Consider the following 16,052-nt stretch of genomic DNA (forward strand, 5'->3'; position numbering starts at 1 on the left):
TAAACAATGGCAACACAATAGGCAGTGTTTCATCAATGGCAGACAGAGAACATAATTACAGCTACCCTCCTACTACCTCTCATCTTCTTTAGCGCCTGTTGTCCTCTCACACCCCAACCTTCATGTCTTTTTATCGCTCTGCTCTCTCACTCTGTTATATTCTTTCAGTCTTGCTTCAGTGATTTTTTCTCATTCCCCATGTTTTTGTATGTCATTCTTTCTTTGACATTACCTCTCTAATTCTTAGCTCAGATGTAATTAGATTAATTTAGAGAGAGAGAGAGAGAGAGAGAGAGAGAGAGAGAGAGAGACTCTTTAGGTTTTGCCCTCTCAGATCCTGACATTACCTCTCCACCCACAGGCACGCCATCACACATGCACACACTTTAATACACAATGCACAGCAGTCATCTTGGACAGTGAGGATTTAATTGCCAAAGTCTGTGAAGTGAGACACTGCGTCCAAACCTGAGGTATTAGCTGTAGCGAACCACGAGAAGCTCTGTGTAGTAGATTAGGGGCTTAGCATCATGGTTTCTTCTAAATACTGTTATTTGATGAAAAGCTTGTAGGATCACAAAGAACAACTTTTACTTGACTTTTTGAAAGGAAAGGTTTCGCCATCTTCTTTTGGGACTCTGCACAAACAAAGTAGCTTAACAAATCACTATGAGAGGGGCCTCTAGTGAACATACTACGACTATTACCATTATTATTGTTCTGTCCCCTTCATTTGTTGTCAGCTAAATGTCATTCAAGTCATTTTGCCATAACACAGAGCAAGTTTAAGCCTTTAGCTAGCACCTACTTTTTTATGTACAAGCCTAAAAATGGCATACCAAAGAAAAATGTTTCCTGTTCTTGAACCCTTTTGGTTACACATGGTCCCAGTGTCTTCTGAATTACTGTTCTGAACTATTGTCACAATGACATTAGGATCTTGAAATGCTTTACACTGATAAATATTAAGGGTTGGTATTTGTAAATAAATGTATAGTTAGAAACATTTTAAGTACATATTTAACCTAATGCTGCTTGGGGTCGAATATATATTATATTACTTATTCTCATAGAGTTTTGCACCCGCTCTCTTAAAATATGCTGCCATATTCTATGTGAACTGCAGTTCTTTTCACTGCTAACTACTGTTGTCCCTGCGAGTGCTGCAGACAGACAGGTGCTTCCTCCACTACCTTGTGAGCTTTACCAGGAGAGTGTAATGCTGGTGGTTTAGGTTATTTTTCCCCATTGCCAGGACCATATTTCAGCCCCACTGTGCAGGCAACACCAACAAGGAGGCGTTGTGAGTGCAGCAACAAGGAAGAGAACCCTTGCTGTGTTCCACTTGTGAACACTTGTGTTCATTTGAAAAAGCCAGAAGTGCTACTACCAAGCATCAAAACCAGGGTCTCTGTAGCCTACTGGTGAGCATGAAATAAAAAAAGTTTTGATGAAATTGATGGAATATGAAAAACTTTTATATTTTCACAATTTCTCCCTGACCTTGTAAAACTCTGGTAGCCCTTCATTCAAGAGTCTTTACAGCAATGGAAACTGTAAGAAATTGACAGGCTAAGCTGCTGCTGTAGTCTAATAAAGCTGCCAGACACTGTCAGAATCATGTGAGAGCCCCCGACGTACCCTCTTGTTTTCACCACCCAAGTTTTTCCTCTCTGCAAATGAAGCCTCGACAAGAGGCTTCTGCCAAGACCTCCCGCTGAAGCAGTTGTTGATGTTCACGGAAGGACATGGACAAGAACAGATCAGGGGAACTTATTCCTCCCCCCTCTAAACGCTCTAGGAGGGCTCTGAAATAGCTTGGGCTGGATCTCTATCTGTTCCTTCTTCCCTTTGAGAGATTCAGTGCTTCTCTCTTCTATAGTGGAGTCCTAATTGAGCGGCAGCCCTCTCCACAACTGAGGAAAAAAAGCATTTGATAAGGTTTTAGTCCGTCCGTTTGCTTAACGTGATGGCCCTGCTGCCCCTTCACTTTGCCTCTCCCAATGGGGGCCAGGGATCTTTGAATTGCTTGACCTGAAGATAGGTTTGGTATCAATAAAAGGGCTTGTGTTCTTTCAGGTAGTGCAGAGTTACAGATGCTGGTCAAACTAAATGCTCAGACGACAGACTGCATAATGTGACAAATGGAGAAAGTAGAACATACAGATAATGTGGTAAGAAAGTGGGCTGAAATATACTATTTAGGTAGACCAGTTGCAATAAGCCATACATTCAATGATTCCAGCTGTCACATTGTGCCTCAGTTAGATGCCTATGGATTTGCCACTAATTATACTCTTAAGTGTGAATTTATCCTTGCCAATCATCTTACTGTGTAACCCAAGACCAGTTATTAAAAGGTGTTCAAGAGACTGACACATATCTTCAGCATATGCAATAGACATACATCAAATAGAGATGGCATCACAAGTTTATGAAAAATCCCCCCACTTCCCATCTTATAAAACTTGTTCTGTCAGTTTTCAAAATGATGGGTGGAAAAGTTGTCGTTTACAGTGTCACCTTGTTTTTTGCATTGCCTATGATGTGGTGCTCTTCTACAAAGGATTGTAGAGTTTGCACTAGGGATAGTTGATAATAGATTTTACTATATCTATGTAAAAACAATTATGCAGGAGGAAGAAATGGTTTCCAGAGTGGCCCTGGGAGAAACAACATAAAGACAATAAAAAAGTCCAGGTAACGAATGTTTTATAGGATAATGAGTATGATATTGTGTAGATGCTCTTGGTACTTTAGGTTCCCATATTCGTCCTTTTTACCAAGAATCTGGGTGTGATTTTTGACAGTGCTTTTAAATTTGACAAACAGATTAGTTCTGTTATTAAAGCCAGTTTCTTCCAGCTGAGACTTTTGGCTAAAGTCAAGCCCTATCTGCTATGCAAAGACTTCGAAACAGTCATACGTGCATTTATTACGTCTCGATTAGACTACTGTAACTCTTCATTTGTTGGATTGGATCAGTCATCCCTTCGTCGGTTACAGTTAGTCCAGAACGCAGCAGCTCGACTTTTAACCGGGACCAAAAAGCGTGATCACATTACACCAATTTTGGCCTCGATCCACTGGCTTTAAATGGGTTGTCGCCTTCTTATTTATCTGAGCTTTTACATGTCCACACACCTGTGAAAGCACTGAGGTCTTCCAATCAGATGCTTCTCAATGTGCCCAGATCCAGGTTAAAGAATAAAGGTGACCGAGCCTTTGCAGTGGCTGCTCCTAACCTCTGGAATAGTTTACCTATTCATATAAGAACAGCTCGGACTGCTAAAACATTCAAGTCCTTTCTTAAGACCCACTACTATTCGTTGGCTTTCAATTCAAGTTGAGCTTTGACACCTTTTCTACGGTTGGTTATTTTGTATTGTGTATTGTTTGTGTATATTATCATTTTGGGTTTTTGAGCTTCTTAAGCACTTCGGTCAACTATGGTTGTTTTTAAACGTGCTACATAAATAAAATTGAACTGAACTGATCTGAAAAATACACATTATAGTGGTAGGTGTGGAAAACAATGTTTTGCTTCCTGTTTGGATACTTCACAATTCCCTATTAACAATAGCTTAATAATGTGATGTGGTGGATAACTTATGTGTATACATTAGTCTTTTGTGTGTGTGTTGAACATTTCTGAACATTTTGACCAAATGAAGACTGGGACCAGACGTGTTCATTAAAATACATACACCAAATATGAAATATGAAACCTCTATATTGTATATTTAAATTTGAGGGAAATATAGTGTTGCTATAAAAAAGAATGGATCCTGCGTTTTATTTATTATTATATATTGTATGTATGTATAAACATCATATATTACTGTACGTTTGTTGCTTCAGTGAATAGTTGAAACGAGCCGATATAGGATATTTATGATACTGTCAGACATTGTGGGAAAAAGAGTATTTTCCCAACAAAAAAAGTTACTCAAAGGGAAATCAAAGATACGTGTGCATGTTTGCCTATGTGTGTTTTTGTGTGCTGTGTAAATTGGGCTATCCATCCTCATTAACAGTGTGTTTATGACTGTGAGTGTGTGTTTATTATGTTGGCATGCTTCTGTGTGTGTGTGTGTGTGTGTGTGTGTGTGTGTGTGTGTTCTGCTACGTCATGCCTTTTGTCCTTTGTGTTTTTCTCTGCGTAGGGTGTGCTGCCCACCCCTTTGCTGTCCCCGTGGCAGGCACAGCACCAGGGCTTGACCCGTACCAGCATGCCCCAGCGCAGACAGAGTGAGTCACTAACATCCTTTGCAGCCTCTTCTCTATCTTTTCCTAACACAACTTATCCATAGGTCTGTAAATAGTAATAATAATTGACTTTATCTCCAATTAAAACCCTTTAAACTACTGAAAGATCTTTGTTTAAATTAGCAGAGCCTTTTTTCACTGTGCAGTTATAGGGAGATTTGTATGTCAGTTTTAGACTTTTGAACAAGATTAATAACATGCAAAATAGTACTAAACACAGTCTGACTTCTTGTCCCTTAGCAATTCATTTTCAGGTGTCGTTTTCCCATAGCTTCAGTTCTCTTTTATTTGCTGTGTTCAGTCAGAAACTAGCTGACTTTGGCGACTTTCCAAAACCTGCAGATACCTGCATTTCTAACCTTTACTCCCCTAAAAAATAATATATCTACCATAATTTGCAGTAGGAACAATGTTAATATATAATGTAAATGAATGATATAATAGTTCCCTTAACAGAGGATGTATCTTCTACACATGACCATAACATGATCTTTGCTTTGGATATAAAAATTAAATTTGCAACATTTGCCTGCAGACTAAAAGAGTTTGACTTTATTGAGGACAGGTCTGCCGAAACAATGACTGCACAGTCACAGCAACGGTGAATCCCACAACAAAGCTTGGTTACACTTTACTTGAAGGTATCTACATAAGAGTGACATGACACTGTCATGAACATGTCATAAACATTATGGACAAGTCATAAACGTTTATGACATAACGCTTCTTTTAGTAAGTGTCATTCGGTTTTTGTCATGACAAGTTAGGGTTAGGGTTGGGGTTCATGTGTCATGACAGTGTCATGTTTTCATGACAGTGTCATGTCACTCTTATGAAGATGCCTTCAAGTAAAGTGTTACCCAAAGCTTTTGTATTATGCTGTGCTGATGAGGTAGCAAGTAGGAGAGGCAGAGAACAATAATGACATTGGGTAAATAGACTTCAGAAAATACACATATGTGAGAGAGCAAAGAGCAAAAAAACAAAGAAAGAAACAAAGAGAAGAACCCACGCTGTGTTCTTTTGATCTATCTCAGTGTGGATCAGCTTTGTATCAAGAGGGAGGGTGATGTATTTTCTTTTAGTATATCTCAGGTTAATTCGATCTTAAGTGCACCTATGTTTATAGACTGTTTTCGACAACTATCAAAAGAGCGTCTGTACAGTAGGAGAAAACAGTACGAGGAGAAGTAATGACACTGAAATAGTCGGTATGCAGTTATATTTAGATATAAGAATGCTCTGACTTCCCTGGGAGCAAAGAGTTCTTGCCAGTAATGATGGTTTTCAGAATAGAATGCCGCTGAATGGAGGAAGCAGTAATTACATTTTGCATTACATTGGTTTGTTTGTTGAACTAATGTGTGACCTTTTATTGCAAGCATGGGCTGGGTGTTAATTCTGGATTTCTAATTTCTTACCACCAACAAGTGTCTGTTTTACAAGTCAATACCACCACATTTTCTCTCTTTCTCACTCTCCACCCTCTCTCTCTGTCTTTTAACCCTTTTTTCTCCTCATCTCTGTTCTCCGTCACTGAAAAAATTTAATTGAATTTCCCATGTTCTCTCTTCTGCCTTTGCCTCCCCCCAAATAATGCCTATGACCAGGAGTGGAGCACCTAGTGCAGTACTTCACTGACACAGCGTGGTACAGTAATGTTTCTTTAACATGCAGTCAACATGCTGCCCCCACCTCCTGCACGCTGGGCTGTGGTTTGGCGTCACGAGGCGCGACTGAAGCATGCCCTTCTACATCTGTGTCTGCATGCTTTGCGTTGGATTTTCAGTTGTTTTAGAGTTTTGATCTGATGTATCTGTACTTTGAACTTTGGTCCACTCTTCTTAATGGAGGTCACAGTGATACTTATTTACTTTTGGTCATTTATAATTTTTTTCACATTTCATTTACCTGTCTTTTCAATTTGTTCCATCCTTTTAAATGAAGTATATAGGAACCGGTATGCATGCATGGTTACATCTCTCTGTGTGCATTTGTTTTTCTATATTTTATTTATTGAAAAGGTGCTTTATTATCCTAGGTGTTCACCTTGAAGGATTTGGATGAAGTGTATTGGAAGGAATAACATTTAAGAAAACCCTTATGTTATGGGACGTGAATGCATATTACAGCTGTCCTGAGCAATCGCCTTTATTCTGACTCCCCTATCAAAGCAGTTAAGCACAGCAAGCAAAACAAATCAAAGTAATCACACTTCCTCTGCTCTCACACTATTTCCACTGCTTAAATTCAAACATGATTCAACTCACCATTTACACAACCACCTATATTAAATGATACCACAAAGTTAATCTAGCTTTGAAATGGAGTGCTACCATATTGCCACTCTGATCTGCTTATGTGCTACAATCACCTTGTCTTCTGACAGACATAACAGGGATCATTTACATCCTTATTCAAATTCTTGCATGTTGCTTTTCTAATCACACAGCCGTGTTTTACTGTGAGAGAGGCTGGAGATGAGATCGGTTTTTGTGGGTGGGCCCTGGCATCTTCCAGGTGCTTCAAATGTTGCGTCTTTCTTGGTTAGAAAGAACATTTCTATTCAAGTGATAGCTATCATCAGTGAGCTGAGCTATTTACTTCTTGGCAGTGAGGAGCTCAGAATGATTGCTGCTAATTATTTGTATCTGTAGCAGACAGCTATAGATGCCAATAATTATTGACTTACACCCTGCAGATACTGCATGTTGCTAGGCTTCTTCCAGCTGGGCAAGCTATAAATATATTCACTTAATGCAAACCTTGCAATTAAAGGTATCATATGTTAAAGGTAGTGTTATGAGAATGGACATTTTAGTTTTTTTTTTTTTTTTATCATGAACCACATTGTCCAAACTGAAAATTAGCACAAGGCATGTATCTATAATGATGATGTCCTATTAATGTAGTTGATTTACTTCATAACACCTGTAATTTGTGGATTGGAACGTCTTTTATTTTGTTTTTGAACTGAGTCAGTAGGGAGTGCTCCCAAACTGTATCACAAAAGCAACTGTACTGTATCAAAGCAAAAAAAGAAAGGCTTAATAACATGCTCATGATTTGAGTGACAGACTGATCAGAGCTATTGTAAGAAGCAACAGTACATTCTTTATTCAGAAGATTTAAAATGACAGACTTTGAAATCTAGAAACAGTATTTTTTTGCTTGAAAAACATGCAACAAAAAACTGATACTGGAGGTGGACAAGGTTTTTGTAATAGGCTAGAGGACAGATTGTGGCAGGGGACCAGGAGATGGAGCTGTGGCCTCGGACATCAACTCCCACTCTTAATATAAATGACTGATGGTAGAAACAGGCAAAGCAGCTTGACCTGCACAGCTATATATTCACATCCTCTGAGATCTTACTTTCAATTCGCAGAGGGTATGTTTTCTGCTAAAACTGAGTTCATGCTTTAGATGGTTTCAGGTGGATTTAGATTATTTAGGTTCTGCTCAATGGATTGGACATTGGAATGGATTGATGGAAAAAGGCCAGTCTGGTGGTAAAAACTGGCAGTAATGCTGTCAGTATGCCCTACAGAATCCGACTCAAACTAAGTATGCTAAAATAGGAAATGTCATGACAGATTTTTATTTTTAGGTCATAACCTATTCAGAAAATGTACTCATATACTGTATAAAATATTCATATATAGTTCAATGTTGACTTTTTTTCTGATCTGAGCAACTCTGCTCCTGCTGGTGGTTGTTTGGACTAATAAGTACCGTTGGCCTTGTATTCTGCTGCTTATCTGGAAACATGGTCCAGAATAGTTGTTCTAAACAAGGTTAAAGTTATCTTATGGCATATACATCAAACGGGCATATACTGTAGTGGTACCTCTTGTAAAAGCAAAATTATCTTCATTGCTTTTTTAAAGTGAAGCTGTGATGCCGAAAGTATGAATTCTTCAATCTAAAACAAATAAAGCATGTGCAGGGAATGGACAGATATCATATATCAAAACACTTCACAATCGAAAGCAATCCAATCCAATACAGGAGTGTTGAAACAAATACTAACTCTATTATTAAGTCATAATGAGTTTTTGTTGTGCCTGTGTTAGAGAAGTGTTAAGTCAACTCTTGTTGAATCAGTTTGTTGTTTCGTCATGCTGAATAATTAGCAGCTCTCTAACACAACAAATATTAAACATTATGAGCTTCACTGAGAACGTAATTGTTGCAGGATTTTGTGTTCATACCCTGTATGTCTCCTGGTGGAGGACAACACCACGGTTGGTCTAAATTTCATGTGGTTAACGACTCAGCATGTTCATACACAGGCAGCAGGCATCGTAGCTCTGAGTTTGAATGTTTTGAAGCACCTCTGCAGCAGCGATCACAAAATGAGTCAACGACTTCAGTAGATCCCAGGCACTCACATGGCAAGGTTATTCTCTGCTTGTTTTTAAGTGCTGAATCAGGGCTTCCTCTGTGACTTTGCCTCTCTCATTCTAGGAATAGTTCAGGGGCTGGCAGTGGAAACAGGCTGTTATTAAAAAGTAAATAAACTAGTCAAAGGAAGGCAAAATTTTCAGTTTGCCTTTTGATTCAGAAGTTCCTTTGCAGCAACAAAATATTCAAATGCCTGGAGAATTTTTAAATCCAGCCATTTCTGGAGCGTGGTAAAAATAACTCTGAATTGTACCTCATTACACTGACTGTTCCATGACTATTTTATACCCATTTAAAATAATATATTGATATGTCTTTCCTCTTTTCTGCAGCCTCAAATACTACAGCCTTTCAACCCCTGCCTCAACGAGCACCTCCACCAGGGAAGACTAGTAAAAACTCCCCCCACAGAGGGCCACAATGACCTCACAAGGAGTAGATCAGAGGAAGGAGTGCAAATAGATGCTGACCGTCCTCTTGAAGACCTTATGGCAGATGTGTCTGGGCCAGCACACCCCGATGAGATGAGTCATCTCCTCAGCACCAACCTGCACCGGCCAGGCTTTGGGGCTCTGCAGGGGGTAATTGCCAGAGACAGTCCAGCATCAGCAGCTCAGTCTGCAGCAGAGCATGAACGAAGAGCCCCTGCTGTGATATGGCAGAGCTCTGTCACTGCTAAATCTCCTGGTTTGACTAGCCCTCGCATGCTGCAGCCTCCTCGCCTACACAAGCATGTGTCTCTCCCTTCACTCAAGCCAGGGGGCACTGGTGGCTTTGCCTCTCTGAAGACTGGGTGTTCCTTAGGGCCTCTGGCTAACCAGATCAAGCAGCTGCCCCCTCCATCTAGAGGCCTTCCCTGCTTTAATGCTGGACCCCAGGTTCAGGCTTCAAGTCTATGTCGCGCTTCACTGCTTCAGCCTCGCAGAGCATCAGAGCCTTGCAGGTTTCCACGGTGCTCCAACTCCAGCCTGGAGGAGCCCGATCAGAGGACACTCAAAGGCCCTGGGTCAGCCAAGATCCTGATCCCTTTGAGTCGCTCCTGCCTCCCCAAGCCAAAGATTCCCTGAAGAGCATAAACACAGCCATCAAAACTTAAAACTGGAATCACTTTGACATTTATATTCATCCCCTTCTCTCCTCAGCCATAATAGCTGTGTGATTGTTTCACCTTTTGAGTGTCAGAGGAACATACACTGAGCTGATTAACCCATATAGATTATTCAGGGACTGCCTGTGTCGTTGACATCGGTATTGTGACTGCTGTATTGTTTCTATATTAGCATCTACAACTCCAGCCTGACTAACTGATTGAAATATAGTATCTAGCAGGATCTTATCTTCACAGCAATCCATAGTGGTATACAGTATAACAGTTTTGGGATTGAGGGAATTTTATGGAAGTTTGCAAGCCATGCACATGCATGATAGTCTGGCTATCACCAGACCAAGCTCAATCTTTTAAGATTGAACATTAGTCTGGGGAGTCTGCTCTGTATTTTCTCTGCACAAGAGCCGTGATCAACAGACATAGTTCAAATGACTCTGTACGCAATTGGCTAGTCCTTCAACCAATCAGACCAATGATCCGGGTGACGTAGCAGCGACAGCGGCATCCACGGGTTGCTGCCATGGAGTGCTGCGCTTCGGTGGTTGGCTTGTTGAATGTAAACAAGAAGCTGCTTGGTCGCTTCTCTATCGTCATCGTGTTAAACCCACCACTAGCGCGCCAGGTGGATAAGCCAGTTTGTGATTGGTTCCCGCAAATTTGTAACGGAAGCAGGATAGATAAACGTACAGGTTTCCAGCCTGAGCTGCAGGGCAAAATCAAATCGCTGGCAGATCGGGCTGGGTTTACCCAGTCTACGTGAATGCCGCTGATGCAAAAAAGGTGTTAACATTCGGAGAAGTCAGCTTTAGTTTGGTTTTGTTATGTCCGCTGGCTAAGTTTAAAAGTCTTGTCCTCACACAGCTGTGCCCTCGGACACATTGTAATAGAAGGCCAAGGGGAAGATGGAGGCAAAAACAAGAGGTGAGAAATAAAAAAAAAAAACAGAAATGGAATGGGGGGGGGGGGGCTAGACTGAAAAACTAATTCGTCAAAGTTCTCTGCAGCTGTCACTCCCAGAATGAAAGTGTGTGTGTGTGTGTGTGTGTGTGTGTGTGTGTGTGTGTGTGTGTGTGTGTGTGTGTGTGTGTGTGTGTGTGTGTGTGTAAGTGAGAGATGAGATACATAGAGGTGAGGTGCATACATGTTTTTAGTTACATCCTGAGTGAACCTTTGAACCTGCACATATTAGCAAAAGGGGTCTCAGACCTTCTGTGTAAATGCAACTCAGACGTAATTATAGGCTCATAAAAATAATACCATGATGGTGGTGGAGATATTATTGAGAGAAACAGTGTGCAAGTGAGGAATTAGGTTTATACCGTAGCGGAAAAGAGCAGTGTAATAAAGCACTCACACACTTAAGTGTGTTCAGGTACAATGCACACGCACACACACACACACTAAAAGTGTCTTTTATTTCAGGGCTACTTCGTGCATTTGTAGATAGAAAACAGTGAAGAGTAACAGGATGTATGATGAGAGAGAGGAGACAGCATGTAACAAAGCTTATTTATTATCTGGTAATCCTTACTGTAAGACAAACACAACATAAAACGTGCTAGTAATGTCCCTTGTTTCTAGTGCAAATGCACACTTTTTTTGTGAAAAAAAAAATCCTCATTTGAAAGACATAATTTAATATAAGAAAAATTTAAGTCAAACTCAGGTTAATAAAAATGACATTTAGAAAAAGAAGAATTTGGGAGGCAATAACTTGTTAAGAAGGACATTTTTGCAATGCACACTGACTTCCTTTAACTGTCTCAATGACCCACACATGGAAACATCAGCTAACAGGCACTCATTAGAGGCATGAAGCTGCTGCCTTGTGTGTGTGTGTGTGTGTGTGTGTGTGTGTGTGTGTGTGTGTGTGTGTGTGTGTGTTTTTGAGTGTCTGAGCTGTTGTCGTTTTTCCCCCTGTCTCCTCCTCTTGCTCTCTTGCACATCACTTTGGGAACATCAAAGGTATTAGTGTGGTATTTTCAGGTAGGGAGCCTTTGGGGCTTTAGTGGTGTTTCTGTGGGAGTTTTTCAGAATTGTGTTTATCTCTCCTTTGCGGAGCCCTTTTGCAGTCAAACACTTCCGAAATGTCCCCAAACGGAGAGCAGCAGTGTGTTAAAAAGGCCTTCTGACAGCAACTCTGCTCTCTTCTCTGTCACGCCGCGTGACCGCTTGGTGTATGCCTCTGGCACTGTCCGGTCTACTGCATCCAATAATGCACCCTACATAGACAGAATGAGACAGGGAGAGAGAGAAACACATAGACACATCACACACATAGACATCCGGACACACAAGTTACATGCACAGGAGCTCTGACAAAACTCAAAGAGACATGAAACGCAGAGGGAACACACACACACATCGGGCCCCATCGGGAGCGCAAGTTCATTCCCTAATTTACCGACGTGAGTCTGTGGAGGGAAAAGTCTGCTGTGCGTCGGGTGCAAAATAGGAATGATACATGCGTCGCTGTACAAAGTCAATTGCGCTGGGTGTAAGATAGGGCCCATCAGTTTACACTTCCCAGTAGCCAAACAAGTGTATCTACATACACACTTTGAATTCTACAGTAAAGTGCTTACAAAAGTGTTTGTGTTGTTTTGGTAGCTCTCACAAAATGGGCAAGCTCTCCAAGTACACATTAATCCATCTGTCCAGTGTAGACAAGAAAAGGTGGTCCCTAGATTACCCTGGAAATGGGTAGAGGCTGGAAATGTGGATCCATGTGGCTGATAACAAATGTTTACCTGTTGGACATTTCAGCATTGTGCCAAACCAGCCAAGCAGTCAACACTGCTATGGGAAGCCAAGAAAAACCCATTTATTTGAATGAAAACAGAGACAGAAAGATGCATACACAGGATAAGAAAGAGGAGTTTAAAGCAAAGAATAATAGATGTAGAGATGAAATAGTGAAGGCGCTATGATCAGGAGAAGCCATTTCTGGCAGACTTTTCTGCTTGTGAATGTTTGTCATAAAATCTCGTGAAGGTGTATATAAGAGAGGAGAGGGACACAAAATACATAGCATGTCTGTTTGTGTGCACTGTGGTCCAGAGAATAGCCTCAGCTGTGGCACTCACTGCTTAGTAATCCCAAACAGGAAATCAATGTTGCCTGCTGTATGTGTTTGTGTGCCTGTGTGTGTGTATTTGTACATCTCCAGACACCTCTGGCTGCCAGTGTTTCTCTTTTGGAAGTGTGTGTGTGTGTGTGTGTGTGTGTGTGTGTGTGTGAGTGTGAGAGTGAGGGAGGGAGGGAGGGGGAGATGTGTTTGCCCACAGGCCAAAGGCAAACCCATGCCAGGGAAAGCAGGTCAGTGACATCCTTCTCTCCCTGTGCTGTATTCCCTATCTCCAAATCAATATCCCTGCTCAGTTTAGCAGTCAAGCCAATCAGTCTTGCTAGCTATGCTATAACAAAACCACAACTGGGTTCCCTGTAGCAACTCGGATCAATTCTAATGCAGGATCTTGGTTCACTTTTTTTCCCATAAGACTCACAAATTATTAGGCTGCATTACACAACAGGAAAAGGGGCCAGGTTGTTACATATTATTACTCTGAATGGCACAGGACTACATGTCGGCAATCATCTATCTCTAAAGATGTTTTCATGCAATACAATGAAGATGCACAGCGGCTGACACATTACTTGACTTGTAACTAGGAAGTCTACTAATATTTACAACATAGTAGAAAACAACCGCAAAAAACAAAACACAAACAGTGACAAACCCAGATAATCATCACCTACTGTAACTCAGCAGTTCCCCTCAGCTCTACGGAGCGTTTTACAGCCTTTTAGCTTGTTGTTTTATTTTTTACAGCCCACGACTTTAATGTTTTGGTTCACTCACATCAATGTGTATCATGACTCCAAATGAATGCTACATATCTGCGGAATTAACTGTAGCTACTGTTTGCTAACACATTTGCCATTAGCTGCTTCCAAGTGGTGAAAAAAATCTGTTAATGCTGGTTTAAAACCACCAGAAGGAGTAGTTGTTTCCTAGCCACCTCTATCTGCTCCTGATGATGGTTTTAAAGTAAAGCTTAAACTTGCAAATATGCCTTTCTCTATTTTTGAGATAACTCTACTAAATATTTAAGTCTAATTTTTGACTTGTGGTTTAGTATATTTGTTGTCCAAGCAGCGAACGACACGGTACAGCCCATTGATGTCCTTTTACAGTAGGTTGAAATCCGCCACTCAAGTGTTACAGTTATCATTTTCAACATAGCTAAATTTAAAAGTGTGCAGATAAAGCACATACCGTAGTGTAGCTGTTCATATTTTTTTCCCATAATATGCAAGGTCACGGTATTTATTACTTCATAATCTCCAGTATCAGCTGCTTTCAGATGTTGAACACTATCACCAGTATACTGTGCGATATTGTTTGAAGCAAAAACATGAGGGAACGCTACACTATGTATTTTAGCTACCTTTTATGCAAATGAAAGAAAAGCAAATTAAACTTTTTGAAAATTCTGATCCGAGCACTTTAAATGACATTAGTTGAATTACATGCTGAATGAACATTAAACTGGATTTAGAAGCTACTTGGTTTTATAGTACCTTTTGATTCTTATATTCTTTCTTTTTTCCCCAGTGTTTCTCACTTTGCAAATGTAATCGTATTTTTCTAGGAAGCCATGTGAGACAGCAATAAAGGTTGAACCAAAAAATCTGATAAGGGTGTTTCAGCTAATCTTCTGTTAGTACTGAAGCAAATGGAGCTTTGTCACCTTTTACCATGTTTCTTTAATATGTTGTTTCCATCACAATTGCTTGCATGTTAGACCAATAATCTCCAGACGTGTTTACACTAAATGCTTAAAGCTTTAGTGCGTAACTTTTTGATATTAATGAACGTCCGTTACATTCAAGCCATTGCCAAATGAGTGGATACAAAGCTAATTAACACTATCAGCTCCACACAACTCTCTCTGTATTTCTCAGTATGGAAGAAGATTGTGTCATCCGGTGACTTTCCCGCGCAGATGCTCGAGTAAAGATAATTACCTCTTCCATCATGTCCATCATGTTTTTTTAATCCTCCGTGTCCTCTTTGCATACTAGCAACTGCGTGGAGGAGGGGTGGGGGCGCATGCCCGATCACGGAAGGCTGTATCATGTGGACGCGACAGTGTTGTTGTCATTACTTAGAATTCCTCATGGGGGAGACCGAAACTACGCACTATAGCTTTAACTTTAGGTCAACAGAAAAATGTTAAACTTCCGAGCAGAAGATGGGGCTGGGCTATCAATGAGAGGCCACAGGTGAAACCCCTGATCCTATGGTGGTAGGTACTACTTTGAAAGTCAATGCTATTCATTCTTCTGAATCATAGACCTTCGCCAATGCTTACACACAAACATAAAGCTGCGGACCTCAGTTCAAAATGAAAGAGAAACCTCATGCTTTTCCTTGTTTACACTGTCTACTGGGTGAATTTCTGTGGAAATAAAGTATGATTGTGAAACTAATGTGGTTTTGTCTGTTTTGTTATTGTTTAGAATAATAATCACCCTTTTTTTCTTCTAAATTCAACAAACTTCAAAGGCAGTCACAAAGCCCTAGCGTTAGCATCACAGGGGCACTTTTAATGGAAATGTAAGCAATGTTCAGGCCTCTTAAAGGCTTCTTTTAGGACCTAAAGCAAAGGGCATTTACCTTCTTGTCAAATAAACGAAACTAAGTAGCATAACTCATCTCTATTCATTACAAACTATGCCGCCTCTGTACACCTTGCATATAGTCCACTTACTAATGAGGTTACACGCTTCAGAGACGATGAGTGGATAACAGCCTGCCAAGCGCAAGGAGTAGTGTGACACTGTCATTAACATAGAGAAGTGGTAGATGGAGTGCAAAAGGTTTTCTTTTGAAAGGAAGCCAGGCTCTTTTATCATGAACTGTCAAATATATGTTGCAGATTTTCACTTTGTAGTGTGCTGCAGGTTGCTAAGAGAACACAGGCATTGAGGAAAGTGCACATTCTTTTGTGAAATAACAAAATTTAAAATTATACAATTGGTGCTCTTCAATTAAACAAATTAATATAATCAGTACTTCTAACAGCAGGGTATTAAACCCCTTAGCTTTCAGTTTCCCTTTTTATTTTACCTCAAAGATCATTATTTTCCACACATTTATATTCTGCATGTTCCAGCTCTTCATCAAAGCTTTGTATGACTACATCATTTAATAAAATAGATATATTGTAGATGTTTTTGTTTTGTTTTCTTGTGCATAATT

The 16,052-nt window shown here is 40.4% G+C and overlaps 1 protein-coding gene across 3 annotated transcripts in view; it reads left to right on the plus strand.

The window, feature by feature from the left end:
• Positions 1-15,280, plus strand: part of ccser2a (coiled-coil serine-rich protein 2a) — a 59,295-nt gene extending 44,015 nt beyond the window's left edge. For 2 of the 3 annotated variants that reach the window (XM_078272734.1, XM_078272735.1), the window contains one exon: positions 9,009-15,280. In XM_078272734.1, coding sequence (XP_078128860.1) covers positions 9,009-9,743 — 735 coding nt within the window. In that variant the 3' untranslated portion in view covers positions 9,744-15,280. Of the gene's footprint in view, positions 1-4,166; positions 4,252-9,008 lie in introns of all 3 variants that reach the window. The other variant, XM_078272736.1, reaches the window with a different exon arrangement.
• The last annotated feature ends 772 nt before the right edge of the window (positions 15,281-16,052 follow it).

This window comes from Sander vitreus, chromosome 17, assembly GCF_031162955.1.
Source record: "Sander vitreus isolate 19-12246 chromosome 17, sanVit1, whole genome shotgun sequence".
NCBI lineage: Eukaryota > Metazoa > Chordata > Actinopteri > Perciformes > Percidae > Sander > Sander vitreus.